The 18,957-nt window shown below is 39.8% G+C and overlaps 2 protein-coding genes across 4 annotated transcripts; one reads left to right on the forward strand and one right to left on the reverse strand.

Annotated features, from left to right (window-relative positions):
* Positions 1-85: 85 nt before the first annotated feature.
* Positions 86-9,279, forward strand: LOC140303287 (uncharacterized). 2 transcript variants are annotated; one of them, XM_072381985.1, is made up of 6 exons: positions 86-1,188; positions 3,247-3,416; positions 3,589-3,672; positions 5,294-5,344; positions 5,475-5,513; positions 7,619-9,279. In XM_072381985.1, exons 2-6 carry the CDS (start codon positions 3,312-3,314, stop codon positions 7,685-7,687), a joined length of 348 nt encoding a protein of 115 aa, XP_072238086.1. In that variant the 5' UTR covers positions 86-1,188; positions 3,247-3,311; the 3' UTR covers positions 7,688-9,279. The 2 variants fall into 2 exon arrangements, with proteins under 2 accessions (XP_072238086.1, XP_072238087.1); XM_072381986.1 differs by lacking the exon at positions 86-1,188 and adding an exon at positions 2,254-3,075.
* A 3,829-nt stretch (positions 9,280-13,108) lies between these two features.
* cunh3orf18 (chromosome unknown C3orf18 homolog) lies at positions 13,109-17,417 on the reverse strand. 2 transcript variants are annotated; one of them, XM_072381984.1, is made up of 6 exons: positions 17,065-17,417; positions 15,715-16,119; positions 15,557-15,582; positions 15,193-15,322; positions 14,759-14,785; positions 13,677-13,739 (listed from the first exon to the last, which is right to left on the reverse strand). In XM_072381984.1, exons 2-5 carry the CDS (start codon positions 15,970-15,972, stop codon positions 14,774-14,776), a joined length of 426 nt encoding a protein of 141 aa, XP_072238085.1. In that variant the 5' UTR covers positions 15,973-16,119; positions 17,065-17,417; the 3' UTR covers positions 13,677-13,739; positions 14,759-14,773. The 2 variants fall into 2 exon arrangements, with proteins under 2 accessions (XP_072238084.1, XP_072238085.1); XM_072381983.1 differs by lacking the exon at positions 14,759-14,785 and having other exon boundaries at positions 13,109-13,739.
* Between the last annotated feature and the right edge of the window lie 1,540 nt (positions 17,418-18,957).

Raw genomic sequence — 18,957 nt, forward strand, 5'->3', positions numbered from 1 at the left:
GTCCAGTATTAGCCGCCCCTGGAATGCGGGTTCGCTGTGGTTCCAACTTTTCTCATCTGCATTTGTCAATTTGTGTGACCTTTAAACGTTACATCTTGAGAATCAGAGAGACAAATAAAATACACTAATCACTTTAGGTGTGGTTTCAGACTTTAATTGGATAGCAATCATAAGCCCATGCAGAAATGCAAAACTGAAACTACAAGGGAGGGATTCATTTTGGTCCACGGAAACCTAAATTTGATACTAAAAATCTATTTTTTTATTAGTGTTTTAAAATAACTCTACTTGCAGCTGCAAGAAAACCACTGTGACTTGAAAGTGTAGATGCGTTAAAACACTGGAGAGTGCAACTTTTGACATGTTCTACGTGAAAAACTTCATTGAAAACAATGTATTTTTCCTTATATACACACGCAAGTCCCTGCAGTTTGCAAAAGTAATGTTGCTGTAAAGTGAAGTTTGTTTGCATGAGGCGCATGATTAAATGAGCCAAACTGAGCTCAAATTTTTCACCAACAAATGCACAAGCAGTTGTTTCTCAGAAGATTTTGCTCTGAGAAACTCCATTCGAAACAAGAGTCCTTTATGACTTACAGATACTGTGTATCTCTAACACTGTAGGTGGGGAGATAACGGCAGGGAAAGTAAGAGAAACTTCTGCCTGAAACTGTGCAGATAGTCTTCTCTCACTATGATTTCTACTGAAACAAAGTGAACCTTTTGCTCCCCTCTTTGGGGAACTTCCCAGCCCCCCAGACCCCACTTTGTGAACCCCGGAACCAGACCCTCCAGTCTAATGCCCGTCTTTCTCCCTCTTTCTCCCTCTCAAGTGGGTGGTCCGGTGAGCTGCTCGGGGCGGGGTCCTCTGTTTCAACCCTCCTATCCTCGTTCTTTCTTGAAACATGTTTTAATAGAGAAAGTATGCAATGCATACTGCTCTGCAACAACCCCCCACTATACTGCATCTGGGGTATTCGCGACTGGACGTCTGGGGGAATCACACACATTTCCGATTAGGAGGAGGGAGGAAAAGAGAGAGAGAGACAGGGCCAGTGAGAGAGAGACATTACCCTTTCATTTCAGCCAATGAGACGGTCGATACACTAAGATTTTCATAGTTGTGCAGGAGCACAAAGTGAACGGAGTGTGTGTGAACTTCCAGGTAAAACTGCAAACCGACATAAGGTAAGTTGAACTTCCTCTGCTCTCTCTGTGTAGCGTTTGGCTGCATGAACGGGATTACTCAGCCTGAACACGGAGCCTATAGCCTGAATGTATACATGTAGGCTCTGTTCAGCCTGGCTGGTCTGAAAGCAGAGCTTTTGCACCTGTGTTGCTTGCCTTTGTCCTTGGTAAAGTTTTTTCCAGCTCGTTTTGCCACTCGGTCCATCCATTTCTCCGGACCTGTTGTGTTATCGCCCACAAAACCCAACACATTTAAGAGAATCGATTGCGCAAGTGATGGAAACAAGAGGATGTTGTTTGGCGAGCGCCGACTTTACGTTTTAAAACGCCGATGGCCTCGACTGTTGTTTTGGCGTCAACATGTGCCAGTTACTCAACCGAAGTCGGAGGTTTGAACTCACGGGTTCGCTTCTCGAGCGCCTCGCGCGCCTCCTTTAACGCCGCACAATAATGTGTATTTATGGTTGCCATTGCCGCCCATATGCAAAAAGTACATTCAGTCCCGTACTTGACTGCCAAACACCAACAAGTAGAGTGGACGGTGAGCTGCTGCAGAGGAAGAAGTGCACCACGGCGCTTGTTGTTCCGAAGCGAGTTTATTGGCGACGAAACGACGTCGTGCGTCTCGTTTGGCTTTAAATCGTTTCTACGAGGACGTATTTCTCAAATTACTCCGACTTCCTGCTTCAGTGCGGCCGTTTTGATAGGCTGTGTTGACAATTAGTGTTTGGCACATTCCTGACGGAGCTGGACGTCGTGTAAACGACCACCTCGGGACCTTACCAACAGTTAGTTTCAAGAAGATATGCATGCTTTATTTTGCTAATAAGAAGTCAATTAAGTGAGCTAATGATACAGCTAACTACATTTTAAAAAAAGTGTTTCAACATAAGGATACATTGTTTACCATATTATTGCATGCGGTTGGGATTAATTGCGCTTAACTAAACTAGTTTCAAGTACACAAGGGATTCAGCTCGAGCCGAAACAGTCCGTACCTGGTCAGACAATAATTTTAAGCTAAAATGTGAGCATTTTCTGTTTTTCTTTTGGGGGGGGGGGGGGGGGAAGAGAGAAACTGACCATGGTTTCCCTTTGGTTTTTGGTTAGACACATCAGGCAACTGGAAGATGTCATCGTGGATCATGTGGTGAACCTTTGTCACTACTTGCTGCTCGTTTTTTTTTTTTTTTTTAAATGAATGGGTTATTGAAGCAGAAATTAAACATTTAATTGATACATTAATCCATCCACAGGACTGCAAAATTCAATCAAAATCTATTAAGATGGCTTGTCTTTCCTTTTGTCCAATAATTCCTAAAACCCAAAACACATCATGAATGAGAATTGAAAGTAAAGTCAATTATTAGTAGTTAGAAACTGGCACTCGAGTGAACGTTTAACCTATTAAAACAGATGCAGGTTTCATGTGACTGATTGTTGCTCTCAGGTTTCTTAATTGTTTGTGATTCTTTCCATTAAGCTTTTCCATGTCGTTCATTTGTGTGTGTGTGTGTGTGTGTGTGTGTGCTTGCATGTTATTGTCACAGTCATAAAAGTTTGACCCTAACAGCATCCCCACACCAACAGCATTCACAGCCCCCCATTGAGAAATACCTCTCAGAGGACAGATGGAAACGCACAGCTCAGTACAGTAGATGCAGATTTTGGATGGCAGATTGAGTTGTGAATATCTGCGCTACTTTTAGTCTCCGTACACCACTCTCATGTTTCCCTGCATTTGCCAGATCCCTGTCTGTGTTCCGATGAACCTGGTGCCAAGGCTTATATATGAGCAGTTCCCACGCTCGCTCTTGGAAAAGGTTCCTGTGTGATTCGAAATTATCCTTGTGATGACACACTGAGCTCTGATTGGAACTCCTCTTGGTAATTGTGCAAAAAGAAGATGATTTGAGGTGGAAGATTAGAGCGTATTATCCCAAATTTGTAAAAGATGATTGCAACGCTGCATTCAAAAGTAGTCATTTTTTTTCCCACTTCTTCTCTTGTTATGATCACATCTCCAGCTCCTGATACTCAGCTCTTCTCCTCTTTAAGCCCTCGAGGCCACTGCTCCAGGCTTTGATGCCCACACTCTTTGAAGCAGGTGGACAGACACAGGCATGAGTAACAGTGGGACCAAAGAGCCGTCTCCTCAGCCAAGCACTGCCCAGTCACCCGATGAGCCTCAGCGCAGGGGCAGGGGTCGACCACGGAAACAGCAACAGGTATAACCTCAATTTTCAGAGTAGGTGACCGTGCTCAGCTCTGATCTCAGCCTTCACTCATAAGTATTTCTTTGAAATGTCAAAAAGTGAAATGAAATCAGCACAACTTGACTTGCGTATGTGTGCACTATTGGCAAATGATAGCTAATGCAGTTTTGATTTGTGCACACAGGAGCCTGTTGGACCACCGACTCCAAAGCGACCGAGAGGACGACCAAAAGGCAGCAAGAACAAAGGCCCCAAAACTGCACTGAAGGTGCCAAAACTGATCCAAACACTTTCACATTTGTGTAAATGTCTGAAAAGATCATGTCAGAATCGTCAAATCATTTTACCATAACACTCAAACATTACAGTTAATGTGGCACTGATAAGTGTGATCACCACAGGTCTAATTAAGAACCTCTGATAATCCTCGTGGTTATCTGTCTTACAGGGTCATTTATAGTATCACTATCTGTACTGCACATAATCTTGCGTGGTTTCTGTTTCAAGTGCATCTGCATTAGTTTCAGTGGTGCAGGAGGACTTGTGTTTGCTGTGGGACACTTTAAGGCAGCCACCGTCGGGGTCAGTTTCAGCGTACAGCTGCTGTTGAATCAGTACACTGTTTACATTTCATGCTTTAGCCTGCGAGTCAACCGTTAAAGATGAACCGATCGGGGCAGTCGGCATAAAACTATAACATGATTCAAATTTCACTCTGCATCTTATGGTTTATCATATATCAGTATACTACGTGGCTGAAACTGGCTCCACCTCCTCCATTCCAGCTACAACGGTAAATTGCTTTGTAGTCATGGATACTTCAGCAATAGAATTCACCTCTTTAACCTGCATATAAGTTTGGATTCAAGGCTTTTATCGTTGTGTATTCAAACAAAAGTAAAAAAAGGTAGTAGTTTATGTAGTTTTTGTGCATTGGAAATACAAAAATAATGACACACGTTAGATGTTTAAAGGTGTATATGGGTTTTTATGGCAGCTATGCCATGCTATGGATCATTCTGTCCGTAAAATGTCAGAAAATCTATGACTTTTAACCCAAAGTCAAATTTGAGACGCTGTGGTCATTGAAGTTTTGGTTCTTTGGCTTTAAAAACCACCCAGTCAATGTGTAGAAAAGATTTACAATTCTGATCAATTTCCTGTTACAGTTGATGTTTGGCAGGTTTAGGGAGCCTGTTGTTCCTGAAAAAGCGCTTCTTCTGGCAGCTTTCCATTCAAATCAGACGACTGGCAAAGACTTGAATGTTTGCATTATGTAATGCTTTTGATCTCAACTTCTGGAAGTTGGGTAGTCTTTTTGTGTATATGTATATATATATATATATATATATATATACACATATATAATGTGTGAAAAAGTATCCTTTATCATTATTTTGTTGGGAGACACAAAAGAAACTGATTGTTTAAAAAAAAAAAAACATTACCAGCACTGACAAAATAATTATTGTCAGGCAACTGAACTTGTTCAACTTGTTACAACGTGAGAAAGTAAGACATTTCATGCATGAGATCCCAATTAGAAATGCCAATCACACTGATCTGTTCTTTGTGTTTTCAAATTCTGGTAAATTTCTTAACATTTCTCAGAGGGAAAGGATATATAAGCTGATATGTCGAGGAAGAGATTTGATTGAGAGGGAAAGCAAATGCTTTTTAGCACCAAAGAGCCTTGTTGCAGCTGTTAACAACCAGGCTGTAAGTACTGTTGTTTAGCTAACATCATGATAGTTTACAGCATAAAGCCTCCTGGGAGGGATGTTCCCCACACAAACGTAAAAACGGCTTAAAACTGCAAAAACTCAAATGAAAACTGTGGGATTGTTAAAATCTCAAACCTTTTCCACCCTTCGTCTGTTCCTTCTCAGAAAGTAGAGCCTGTCGGGGAGAGACGACCACGAGGGAGACCGAGGAAATGGGTATGGAGCATGCACTGACACACATGGATTTGTACACGTACGTGCAAAGCTTCCACTGTTTCTTTCTGCTGGAGCTTTGCAGTCCTTGTGGGCCCATTTCCCTTCATGTTTAATTCCTTTCTGTTCACAGCCCCAGAAAGTTGTTCCAGAAGTGACTGAAGAGCAGCAGGTGAGGAAAATGAAATCTTAAGAGGCAGTGGGGTGGTCCAGTTTTGTTTTGATGTGGCACTTTGAGACGCAGGTCGCAGCTGTTGTGTTGTATCGGTAAATGGAAATAAGGCTTTAAAGACAATCGCTTAGAATGATTGCTTGAAGTGAGGCAAATCACTTAAGTTTTGCAGCCTTTTTCCCTGGTATATGAAATTTATGATTTATAATGTAACAAACTTAGTTGTGGGTTTGTGGTAGAACCCTTTAGCCATTTAAGCCACTAACCATAGAAGCTCTCCTGTGTAAAACTCCTCTACTACAGATCTAATAAATCATTTTTCACATACGCTCTTTTCATTCTTTTAATAATTGAAGAATCTAAAGTACATCAAGTGTTAGATCAAGCTGAGGGTGGGGCAAACTTTGAGAGTTTGTAAGAGTTCAACCTCTGGTTGGGGTAATCTCGTTTCGTGTCACACTTTTATCATTTGACTAGAGTAAGTTACATGTATGCTGCAGTGTTGATTTGCAGGGTTGATAACATTGAACTATGAGTAGTTGCCATCAAAGCACCATTCTATACTCCTCAAGTCAAGTAGACGTTCTGATTAGGCAATGTAAAAGTGCAGCGAAGGCTGAAGTGTAGTTAAATGCTTACGTATTAGCAAAGAAAATGTTGTTAAACTATTAGTTAGCGTTCAATTGGTCTTTCTGCCTCCTCATTTCTAGTTGATTACAGTAAAGCTGGAAAATCCAAAGGGGCCCTAAAATATTTTACAGGTCAAAAATGAAGAAAATATGTGACATTTTTATGTGACATTTTGATTTATTTGAATGTTTTGATTGAAAAATAAAATCACGTGATTTGGGGGATACGGTTAATATCTTCACCTTTTGGTGAATAATCACTCGTATATACTTTAACACTCTACTCTAAAACAGTACTTAAGTAAATATGTTTAATTACTATCCACCATTGGACTAAGTGGGGGGATTCTAATATGTTAACAAAAAAAGGGTTATAGAGCAATACAAAGGAAAAACAATGCAAACTAAAGCCTCCAAACTAATGAACGACTTAGAGTTAAACTAGTTTCTCCATCATGGAGCAAAGATTTAATGCAGAACTGTATTTTTCTCCTTAACATTTGGTAAGCGATAGAGAAGAGACATATCTCTGCATTTAGCTACCAGGACTCAAAACCCAAAAAATCTAAAACAAAGAGTGAATTAAAAAGCCTTCTTTGCTCCTTCCATTGAGGTGATGTACATGATTGTGTGGATTTAAACTCATGGTATTCATTACTCTGCACGCGGCGTATCTTTACTTGCATCATTTATACCTCGTTTGTAAGATCTTCTCTTTCCCTAAACCTCCAACAGACACACGCAGAAATAAACTTCTCAGTCCTTGGTGGAATTAGATACTATCGGGCAAAGCAAAAACTGCTGAAAACTTCTTGTTACTGTTGCAAGTTTGACTGGAAATTCATGACTGCACGTGCTTCTTGGGCTTTTTGTGAACCGACTTCATGGTGATGTGGCGAATTCTTGGAAACTCGCAAACGGCAGTGCTGAATTCCCCACATGCACCGGCAAACATCCTCTCGCCTCATCCAGTTTTGGAGAATATACACCTCGTGTTTCTCAGAAACGTTGCGCTATTTTAGCCATCTTATTCGTTCACCAAAAGAAAACGTTGCACAACGGTTCTCACCAAAGCGAGCCACTACCTGTGATGCCCCTCGTCTCTCTTATCGCATCCTCTCTGCTTAGCAGTTTGTCAAAGAGGTTAAGATGCTTGAAGAACTGAAACCGTTGAGACAGACTCCCTTTCTCAGATGCACGCACGTTAAGGGGAAGAATGAGTCAGTGTAGAGAGGGGAAACCTGATCTAACTGCTCTCTTCCCCTGTCTTCTGGTTTCCTGATGTAACCGTCGTCTTCCTCACATTTCTAGGTCTGACAACCGGAACCTACTTCCTCGCACGCAAGCACTCAATGAAGTTTTAACAGTCATTTTTGTATTCTCGGGCTCTTTCTAGTATTGATTCATTACTCTGAGCATCATGAGTCAGTAGACAGACATAATAACTGATAGCCACTTGATGCCCTCTTGTTCCAGGGCCCTTCAGAGGAGGCTGAAGAGGGCCCCTCGTCATCTCAGGTCCCTGAGCAGGAGGAAGGGGAGTAGATAAGATACCTCTCTACCTACCTCAAGGTTTGGCCTCAAGCAAACGGGGGTACAACCTGACTCCTATCTGTGATGGGGATTCAGGAACACACACACTCACACACTTTCACACTCACAAATCATGGCAGACAGTGGTTTCCTCTCCTGTTCTAAACAGCACCCTGGATTTGTTGTTGCCTTGAAGAGGTTTTTTTTGTTTGTGTTTTCTTTTTGGTGGACAAATTCTTCTTTAACATTGAAGTATTTTCCCATTTGATTAGGTGTAGTTCCACATTTTGGGAAAGGTATCCATTGTCTTGCTTCTTGAGGAGACGAGTTTTGTTTTTAAATACAGACGGGTAACAAATTCTAAAGAAAACCCAACACTAAGTGTCTTAGTGGCCGAATAGCCTCACTGTGCCTCCATGGAACTGAAGGGATGGGACTCCTTTCTTCCCACAGATAGTTCTTCATTTGGTGGCTTGATGATGATGGAGTTTGCTTTTCTTAAACATCCATCTAAAATCTGTAGACAGATGTTGTGAGCGGTCGGAGAATTTCATGTTCTAATCAAACCTTCCAGTGACCCTCGTGCCTTATGGAAAGGGAGCATTGTCGAGGTCATAAATGCTTAGGTAAAAGAAAGATAAAGACGATTTGTCAAAAATAACTGTTTTGCTTTTAAACTTTTCACTCTAAGCAAACCCAATCCATGCAAGTAACAACCCCCCTTTCTTTTAATTTGTCACCTGTCTGAATGTAAGGTAAATATTCACTGGCAGCATCTCCACAACTCATTAATAAACATCTTTATTTTTGTTCCCAAGAGATAGAAGTCAATCTGGTTTTTACATTGTATCGCATACATTTAAGACAAACCTTGTCTATTCTTTTTTTGCATTTATTTTTCTCCAAAAATTTCACAACAAGGAAAGGAGGCAAGCTTTCCCTTAATGTCGAACTACCTATTCACTGACAATGTCAGCAGTCCTGAACCTCTCAGTGTGTATGGGTGAGTCTGTGTGTGCATGTGTGTGTGGAGAGGGGTCAGATTTGCAGGCTAAAATGAGAGGAGTTAAGAGAAACAAAGGAACCAAGCTGAACAGTTTTAACATGTTTCTATATCAAGTGCTTGAAACATGACGTTTTTAACTTTGTTACAACATAAACAAGGTGTGCTGGTCATTCTTGTGAAAGTTGGTGTGAAAGGTTTGCTTAAACAAAAAATAAATATCCAGTCTAAAAGATGAAAAGTACCTCAACGCATTACATTGACTCCAATCTCACTGTAATTATGAGTAACGTTCAGTTTTTCCCTCCAAACCGAAGCTGATTGAAGAAAAGGTTGCCCGAAGTTTAAAATGGATATTTAATTTAGCAAAGAAACCTTTCATACATACTTTGGTCAACTCCAGTGTTGACATGTCATTTTACTACACTCAGGATCTCACTTTTAACAGTGCTTTTACACCATTTTGAAACCTCAGGTACAGAACTATTCAGGAACATGATGTCTACTCAGTAATAATTGTGGTGCTGTGTTTGTTGTGCATTTCTGATCTGTATTTGACATTACCAGTATGCCTTGACACAAAGACCTCATTGAAACCTCAGTTACCCTCAGTTTCTTAATCTCTCATTCTACCTCAGTAACACAAAAGACAGAAGATCTCCTACAAAGTAATCGCTCCCTCTGGAGTGATACTGTATACACACACTCACACATTCATATACAAGTGCAGGTTCATGTGCAGTTATACAGTACAAACATGCAAAGAGTTTTCAGGGCTACATGCCAACACACACGAGCAGATGTTACACTCCAGTAGAGGTGTACAAATAAAGCATCAATGTCATTTCTTTACAACAACAACAACAACAAGAAAAACTGTATCTGATTTTTAAAAAGAAAAGAAAAAAAAGAAAAGAGAAACAAAACAAAAAAAAAAACTGCAGCGAGACTTTGTTCTCCTGGGAAATAAAATGCAGCCAATAGTTTACAACTTGATGAAATACTTGCTTTTTAGGGTATAGCTCCTTATGAAATACTTGTTTTTGGGGGGCGGGGTGGGGTGGGGTTGTTATTCTTCTCTCATTTTTACTACATCATGTATTTTTCTGATTCTTACACTGTAAATTGTATGTGTGACACTCTTAATTCATGGCAGCAAGTGGCCACAAAGTGCTGAAATACATGAAAGGTAACGATTACATTAGCCGCCGCTTTTACTGAAGCAACTTGTATTAGAGCAAGAAAACACCTGATTGTATGAAAACTGAGGGTGCGTTTTATTGCTCATCAATTTGATATGTCATTTCACAGAGGACGGATGTTTAGTTTCTGTCTTTGGATTTTACATAGTCTTACTTTAAAGTACCATTTTGTTTACCTCTGAGACTGTGTAGCTACAATAAAGTGAATGGGATTTAATTTGTGGCGCATAGATTACTCATCAGATTCCATTGGAGACAGTTTCTTATTTAAAAAAAAATCCTTCCATGAAAAGTCTACTTAGAAGTTTGTGGCTCATCCACAGTAACATAGTATGTTGTTTGTCGTAAAACACTTTGATGTCATTTGATTCTTTGGACACCATAAATTAAACTCCTCTCAGTCACCTACAGACGTGGGTCATTTTCAAATAAAACTTAAGTGAAATTAAACCTGGTCAAAACCAGTGACCTCATTAATGAAACCGTTCTAAATTGATCCAAGTCTTGAGATAACTTTTGACCAGTATGCTAATGTGATTTGGTTTGACTTCTAGAAAGATTCTAAACAGAAAAAACCTTGATGAAGCAGTTTTCCAAGAGTCCCATCTTTAACTAGCACACATGATCCATAAATCTTAAACCAACGTATGCTGATGATGATGATTTCCAGTCATATAAGGCCAGCACAAATGACGTGTCAGGGATATCTATGGACCAGAAGAAAAGTGCAAATCTTTACACAGACGAGGGTACGGCGACGGTAGAGGAAATTTAAGTCGGGCAACATGTATTGTTCTGTGGACGAGCTGAGGCAAACAAAACCAAACACACAGATTGGGAGTCAAACATCGCAACCTCTATCTGGTAGTTCCCATAATGCAAAACCCCAGCATAATGAGCAAGAGAATCACCCGTTTCAGGTTTAAACTTTCCTTAGAGATAAATTCATCTACTACCTTATATGTAGTTTTATTCTTAAGTCATACTTCAGATCAAAACTGATCATAAGTTAGTTTATAATTAAGACTCTTACATTCTAGTGATGATTGAGGGGTTTTTGATGATTTTACAATAGAGTAAAAATCCAAAACAGTAAAGGGAATTTAGTTTTCACCACTATTATTACATAAACCTGGTAATGTCGGAAGATTGACTGAATATGTAAATTAATCTTAAGTTGTTGTTTTTTTTCTGTGTTATTTCAGTTTGTAGATTCACAGCCAGAGAATGAATCAACAGAGCAACTTGCAAAATGTAATAGAATATTCTGGAGAGCTGCAATCTGTTTTCCACGTGGGCCCTGTTTACACCTGCTATTAGCATGTGTCCTTGATAATCTGACCACAGGTGGACAGCTCATGGTACAGGTGTAAACGCTCTCAGGACACATGCAGATTCCATCACTCAGACCACATCTAGTGGTGGTTAGGGACACATGTGACCGCATTGTCATAAAGCACAAAACTCAAACGTGTCTTAGGCCAAACTGGGCGACCCACCACTCATCTGAAGTGCCTCCAAACAGGAGTCAGGGTTTTTGAGAGGATTTCTGCTTAATCGAAGTCTGGATAGAAGCGTAAATGTTGTAAAACGGAGTCCAAACTCATAGGACATGTCGTGGGACAGGAAACCTCCTGTTCTTCGTTGGTCCTCATTTCCGCAGTGAACAGTGAACAAAGCGACACTGACAGCACCGCCGAAACTTAAAGGGAGTGCAGAATGTGTTCCTACACATCACACTGCACACAGAGCTCATGGAAATATTTTGTGCAGTAAATTTACTTTTTATTGTGAGCAGAGTGATTTCCTGAATTTTTTTTTTTTTTTTTTTAGGCTTTTATTTAGATTTCTGCACTGGAGCTGGTTCAGAATTCAAACTGCAGGAAGTTCAAAAGCCTCAGTTTGCATGCCTTTTTTCGACAGAGGTGCACTTAGACTGACCTCTTCGACGTACTGTATATCGCTTTCATGACTTAACAAAACTAGCATTATTCAAAATATTGCAATAGATGTGAGTAGGGCGAATCTAAACTATAATAATGTTGCTTTGGGATTTTGCAGAATCTTGTCCTGTTTGTTGCTCACCACAGCTGATTGTATGTGGCTATGTTTATACTTGCATCCCAAGTGGGAATCATAAGTGGTCGCTCAAGACACAGGTGGAGTCACATGTTAATACCAGGTGTAAACTGACGCAGAGTTGTCCGCTTATGATGGGATAACCCAAAACACATTGTAATACTCACTGTAAGCAGCTGATAAATAAGCTTATAAGACGGATAACTGAATGTCTAAAAAAAACATCCTAGTTGTACAAAAAATTGTCTTGACAGTTTGTTTTTTTTGGATATCTGTATTTACACTGACAGCCCAAAGTCATTAATGCTAATATACCAACTTTTTAAGATTGTTTTTCATCATGTGTGGCAAATATTTATCCAGCACAAACTCTGTGTCACTTATAAGTTGATCATTACTTGAATGTCACCCATAATTGTCTTTATATGTAATGTTTCTACTTATCACTGATGGTATGTTGTATTTCAATCATTTCATGTATTTCAGCATTGTTGACTAAACTGCTGCCAAGTTACAGATTAATTCAATGTTGCATTGACCTTACTTGTTTGCCCCCCCTGGACTACCTCTGAAGACAACCTTGCCTGAGTCATCTCTGGGGAGACTTTTGGTCACTTGTGGCCAGTAGTTTCCATCAGACCTGCGGGCGACGTGGATCATGAAATCTTGAAATAAATGTCAAACTAGTACTGTCGTAGTCCACACATCTCATCTCACTACATTCATATGACCACAAGTGAATGGGAGTCAGCCTGAAGGGTGCCTCTTAATTTAAACTCCAGCTGAGTCAGTGTGTGTTATTTTACACGAGCTGTGTTTGGATATTTACTCTCTATATGGGGACAATGTTGTTCTGTGATCTTACTGATAGTGATATAGTTACATACAGTACTTGATCCATTTTCAACTATTGAAAAGTTGAAGTGTAACTTGAGAAATCATCTTTTATGCCTTACTTTTAACACCATTTTATAGATATGTTATTGATGTGTCCTCATCCACTTCATTAATACAACTCACAAACCTGTGATATATATTTTGTTATGATTCTTTACCTTGTGATTTGTGTTACTCTGCTTCTTTATCGCTTATCAATAAAATATCACGTATCAACTCTTTGCTTACAGATTTGTACGATATCTTTCAGACTGGGTTGGGACAGTTTTAATGTATACAGATGGAAACAGTACGTTTAATTTATTGATAGAGAAGAAAAGTGTGGAGGATATCGCCTCTTGAGAATGGCGAGACGTCCCATGTTCAAGCTTGTCAGAAATGTAAGACCACAAAATCACTAGAACACAGATTCAGGCTCCGTTTCAAAACAAAGTGGATGCAGAACCTCAAAGGAACTTCACTGACAAGCTAACAAACATTTAAATAGCAATGACACAATATATGTTTTTTTAAAAAAGTGCGCCACACTTCGTTTGTGCGCCAAGATGATAACAGTGCAAGATCATAAGTGTTGCTCTCCCGTACCTTATAACAGACCTCTGCTTGTGGTTTTTTTTTTTTTTTTTGTCACACACATTTAAACCACTGCCATTTCACACACTGTGAAGAAAACTTCCATCCGTGCTCCATTCGCATCCTAAAATAGTCCAGTTTCCCTTTGTTTTCCTTCCTGAAAGACAGTCTATGTCTGGACGAGGCCAATAGCCCTCGCAAGCTGAAATCAATTAATGGAAGAGGGCTGTTAAGCGTTGAGAGCTTTGGCTACATCTGTAAAGACCAGACGACTGGGTCGCTGTGTTGTCCCTTGGGAAGTTGTGAGAGTCTGCAGAGAAGATAGGAGATAAAACTTTGAGGGAAGCTACAATCACACAGTGATTCCAGACCTTAAATATTAAAAACACGCACACAGTAGTTTTTTTTTCCCCAGTGTAACAAGTGCCTGTTCAAGGTGGTGTTTTATTACTTTTATCATAATGATGACAACTGCTAAATCAAGTTATTATTTTAGGATGTGGGCAGTGATTAATAATCAAAAGCAGGAAATGATTATTACCAAAAGCCACAGACCACACAGCATGTAATTGGCTACAAGGAAGCAGGAAGTTCACTTTGTAGAGATTGCACATTTATAAATTACTGACATTACTTCCAACATTGGTTGACAAATAATTGTTGTGTTAAGGCATTGCTGCTCAGAAACAAGGTTTTGATAAAAAATAATCTTAACTACGATTGAAGCATTTAAAATGGCAAACGTGGCATTAGCTTTGTGGCTATAGGATCAGCTCTGCTACAACAAGCATGATGCTTCAGAAAACTATAGGAAAAGCTCAAAACAAGGCATAAAGCTTCTTAGAGTGCAGTTATGATGCAATGGCTACCCTTGAATAATCTAACAAATACAAAAGCACTTATAGTTTTTCAGGAGGAATAATTTTTTTTACATGTGATAGAATGTGTATTACATACATCATATTAGATTTTGTTGATTTTCTTCCCCCACCTTAGGAGTTAGAAGGTAAGGTTTTGAGGGGGTTTATTTTTCTGCTTCATGCAGCCCTTACAATGCTTTCTGTGTGAAGTATTTAGTTGAGGGATCATACATGAAAAGAAGTGAAAAATGAATGTAGGTTCAGAGGAGAACACTTCAAGAGTAATTGCTGCGGTTCACCTGAGTTGATACATATTAGTAACGTAATCATTAGAAGTCATTGTCAAACATCCAGCCTACTGGTCGTTGCTTTAGATACTGAAACAAAGACGGCATGAAAAAAACAAGGGCCGTGGGGAGAAAAGGGGTGTAAGAGAAATGGTTGAAAAGACACACAAGTGATACTTTACCATGTTTGCCTTATATCATTGCCAAAACTTAAAAAAAGAAATGAAAGAAAATACAGAAGAATTATCACAATGAAAAACTTAAAACAGTAAACCGCATCAACATAACATACATACAGAATTCAAATTAACAGGCCAAAGACTTCACATGATATATGAAAAAAAAAACAAGTAGGCTAACGTTAGTGCACTCAATCAGGGAATCAGAAAGTACTTTTTTAAAAACACTTTTGTCTACACTCTTACGCTTTGAAAATAAATTACAGAAACATTCATACAGTGCAGCACAGCTGAAAACTTTTCATTCATGCCTCGTATAACTAGGTCATTTGAAACGTAGTTATCACAAAAGCTGTGACACTACGTCTTGTTGTAAGTGAAACAAATCCAAACAGAGTATACTGAGAGATAAGAAGCAAAAAAAACGCCCAGCCTACCTTGGCATTGGGACCAGTGAGGCTGCCATCTCGGCCGTGATCGAGCAGTTCCTGTTCCAGCAGGTCGTCCTGTTCTTCAGCCGGGTCAAAGTTGTACATGGGCATAAGCTGGTGTCTCAACTTCTCCAACCTTTAAGAGGAAAGAAATACTCAAGTGAGGAGCAGCTGGCTGTTATGAAAAAGTCCAGCCTGACTGAATGGTGCTACGAAAACAAACTTTTTTAACTACATTTTGCACAAGATCTCTCAATTGTAAGCTTGATTAATGGTGCAAATTCTGTAACAAACTAGCAAAAATTATTAAAGCCATGTGACATGCAAAGAGATTTTGGCTCTCAGGGATCAGCAAACTCTATAAACTTACCGCTTCCGTTTCCGGATATACAGCATCTGAAATAAAAGGAAAGCAAATAGGGCTATTGACAAAATGAACTTATCCAAACTAAATGATGGAGGTCAAGTATTTAGGATCTTTCTGTTTTCTGTGGAACTAAAATTCAAAGACAATTAAAGATTCCTTACTATTGCCACAGCTAGGCCAATGAGCGTAATGATGCCAAGGGGCACGAGCAACATTCCAACACCCGATCCTTCAATCACCACCTCTGGAAACGTGGTTGCGTTGAAGCTGGTCTCATTTGTTGTTATGGTAACAGTCATTAATGTTCTAGAGGTGATGTTTTCTCCTGCTCCCGGGCTCGTTGAGAGCAGGGGGACTGTGGTAGTCGTGGCAGTTGTAGAGAGAAAGCTCGGAGTTGTCTTAGCTGCATTCACAGACATGTTTAGGTGGGACTGTTTCAACTGAGGGATGTGTTTTCAAACTCAGTGTAAATTTGCTCAGTTTCTAGTGTGTATCATGGTCAACACAGGTGTCCTCCTGCCGGTTTGGGGTGGGCTGACGTATTGATGGTGCTTCTGCCATTAGACCTGTGGAGTAACACATAAAGGACAACCAATAATAAAGGACTCCAGCGCTAAAGATTTGATTGAAATTATGAATACTTTTTTATGATACTTTTTTGTTTTTGCAAAAATCCCAAGACCTTAGTTTCCCAAAAAATGTACATTGTGATTTGCTTACATCCTAAAATATATGCAAAAAGAAGATATTTATAGAAAATCAAACATCCTCATTGTCGTTCAACGCATGGCTGATAACGCCAGCAGGGTTGTGTTAGGTGTTTTGGGCAGGATGTGGGTAGCAAAAGCATGGGAGAAATCTGGTATACCAACTTGATAAATAAGGAGGAATACTAACCACACAAACTGTAACATTCACAGTAAGGAAATGTGTTGGCAGCGCATACAGACATCAAAATCAACTCCCACACACATATTACCACACACACAGAAGCACACAGTTCCATAAATATCCACTGCATCCATAACTGAGTACATGTGCCGCCCACCTACACATGTACTATACACATCCCATGAGAGTGAAAAGCTATTTTCCCCGAAGATCTGCATATATGAGGAGTTTTAAAACAGGAGCATGCTTTCTATTTGTGTTATGTGGTGTCACAGGAAGGCACAGACATATGATCCATTCCTCCCTCCTCATCCTGTCTGCTTGTGCTCTTAATGAGGAACATGTGCAACTGAAGCCAACCAATGAAAAACAAAGACTGAATTCAGTCATTGCTGTTGTTCAGTGTACAAGCCCCGCACTGCTCAAAGCTTGCAGCATTTTATATAGTAGTCTTTGTCAGGACTATTTCATGGACTTGTTGTTGTGTAAACCCATACATGTTATTTTTAGTCAAGATGTTCTGTATCTCAGCTGTCTCACACAAACAGCTGAGCTACTAATCCTGCCAACCTGGGCAGGTCTTAGTCCTGTGTCCTCACAGATTAGAGATGCATACGTACCTTAACATACAACATGTACGTTCAGAGGTGGACTGCAGCAGGCTGGCTAAAGGCAGAAATATTTCATTGGAAGAGGCAACATTTGCTCCAGTGTCTGCCCCTCCTCCTCCTCCTTCTCCTCAGCCTCTTCTGCTTCCCCCTTTAGCAATGCAGGTATTGCACAGGCTGTTTACATTGACACAACAGCCATTTTCTCTGAGGAAGCACTCCGCAGACCAAAGTAACCCTATCCTGGCAGTCCCCAGGAGATTCCCCTCCACTTCTTCGATTGCCTCCCTGGATCCACTCCCGCTGTCTTGCCCTTTCTTGTATTTCACACAGCAGAGGCTGCTCTTGGGATGCTGCAAACAGAGATCAGTGCGGCAAGCTCCCTCCCCCTCCAGCCTGCAATTGGTCTAATGGCTTCAAGATGATAAATGTGGTTGGCTTCCTCAGCTGCCCGTTTGGCTTTGCAGGGATGAGAATGGGATTTAATGGCTCTGCACACCAGATGCTGTCAGAACCATGTGAATGACTGCATCCGGGTGGCAGGTCTGAGGAAATTAACCCTGTGATGTCTTTGTCTGTTTCTGAATTTCCTCAATTACTTACAGAAGAGAAGACAAATCAACATCCAACCTTTTTAGATTTTTTTTTTTTTTAAGTTCTGTTTTTTATTAACTTGTCGTAAAATCACACAGATAAGTGTCTTCCACTCGCAGTATCTTTGCAGTTTTGGCATTGTACCCGCAATGTTTGAAATGAGTGCATCTTTGTTTTTTTCTGTAGTCTTCATCTTATTTTGAACAAGTTCCTTGTCATCATTGCCATGGATTCCTTAAAGCAAAGAATGAATATATATCAGGATAAATATATTGATAAAAATCTAATGAATACATGTAGAAACTAAAAATTATTTGTTGAACATAGATAGAAACAACCTGAAAGATCAAGACAGCAAAAGTACAAGCAAGTGAACTATAGCTGAATTTTGAATTGTGAACAGTCGTGTAAGACTTAACATAAGAGCTGAGAAATAATTTACTTACTGCGGGAAGATGTTAAATTCTTTTTAAAAGTAATATTTCATCCTAATTTTACTCTTGCTTGAGCATGCCGTATTCAATATGCTGCTTTAAAAGATGCTTTGACTCCAGCGTCCTGGTTCTCTGTTCTCTGCTCTCACAATTAAATTTCTCATAAACGTGATAAACGTGAAAAAGTTAGTCTTTTTGGGAGGAGAAAGATGACAAATCTTCTGATGAAGATTTTAAAATCTTTTTGGATATCAAGGTGGATGCGTCCTCAATGCTTAAGAAAAGAGAGTCCATCTAGGCTTCTGGCTTGTTATATCATCAGACATCTGAAAAGTTAGAATCTTCGTTGGCACGTGAGTGTGGTATGAATAATATACCCATCTGTAAAGGCACCATTAATGCAGAACAAAATGAACATCTATGGAGCAACCAAGGCTGCCATTGTGATTTTTTTATAGTAGGTTATAGCAGAAAGATAACATCATTCTTCCCACATTAAAACAGCATGGCTCCCAAGTTAAAGAGTCCTGGTGCGAAACTCGTCTGCATGGAGCCCAGACCTGTCACTCACTGAAAGTATTTGGAACATTATGTAGCAAAAAATGACAACAAAAGAGGCTCAGAGCTGTTGTACTGTATAAAGCCAAAATCAGAGTATCAAAACGGTCCAATGCATCTCTTTCCAAATGAAACATTTAGTCTTTTTATCATTCTCTCTTAAATGGAGGGCTTAAATGGTTTTACACTCTGGATTTATTCACATTTTACGCAGCGTCCTAACACTCACTCATTAAAAGGGAGGTGTTCTTCAAATATTTACAGAGCATCCCAGACAAATCTCAAATTGCAGTGTCTCAGCTTACACACGCTCTTTCTT

This window comes from Leuresthes tenuis, unplaced genomic scaffold (assembly GCF_036924035.1).
Source record: "Leuresthes tenuis unplaced genomic scaffold, fLeuTen1.0.hap1 SCAF_3, whole genome shotgun sequence".
Taxonomy (NCBI): Eukaryota; Metazoa; Chordata; class Actinopteri; order Atheriniformes; family Atherinopsidae; genus Leuresthes; species Leuresthes tenuis.

Bases quoted from the DNA above. Each gene is read 5' to 3' on its own strand.
- LOC140303287 (XM_072381985.1), top strand. From the start codon at position 3,312: ATGAGTAACAGTGGGACCAAAGAGCCGTCTCCTCAGCCAAGCACTGCC. The intron at 3,673-5,293 runs GTGCCAAAACTG...GTTCCTTCTCAG, and splicing joins GCCCCAAAACTGCACTGAAG to AAAGTAGAGCCTGTCGGGGA. The intron at 5,345-5,474 runs GTATGGAGCATG...TTCTGTTCACAG, and splicing joins GAGGGAGACCGAGGAAATGG to CCCCAGAAAGTTGTTCCAGA.
- cunh3orf18 (XM_072381983.1), bottom strand. From the start codon at position 15,972: ATGTCTGTGAATGCAGCTAAGACAACTCCGAGCTTTCTCTCTACAACT. The intron at 15,323-15,556 runs GTAAGTTTATAG...TTCCTCTTAAAG, and splicing joins TATATCCGGAAACGGAAGCG to GTTGGAGAAGTTGAGACACC. The intron at 13,740-15,192 runs GTAGGCTGGGCG...TCTTCTCTGCAG, and splicing joins TCACTGGTCCCAATGCCAAG to ACTCTCACAACTTCCCAAGG.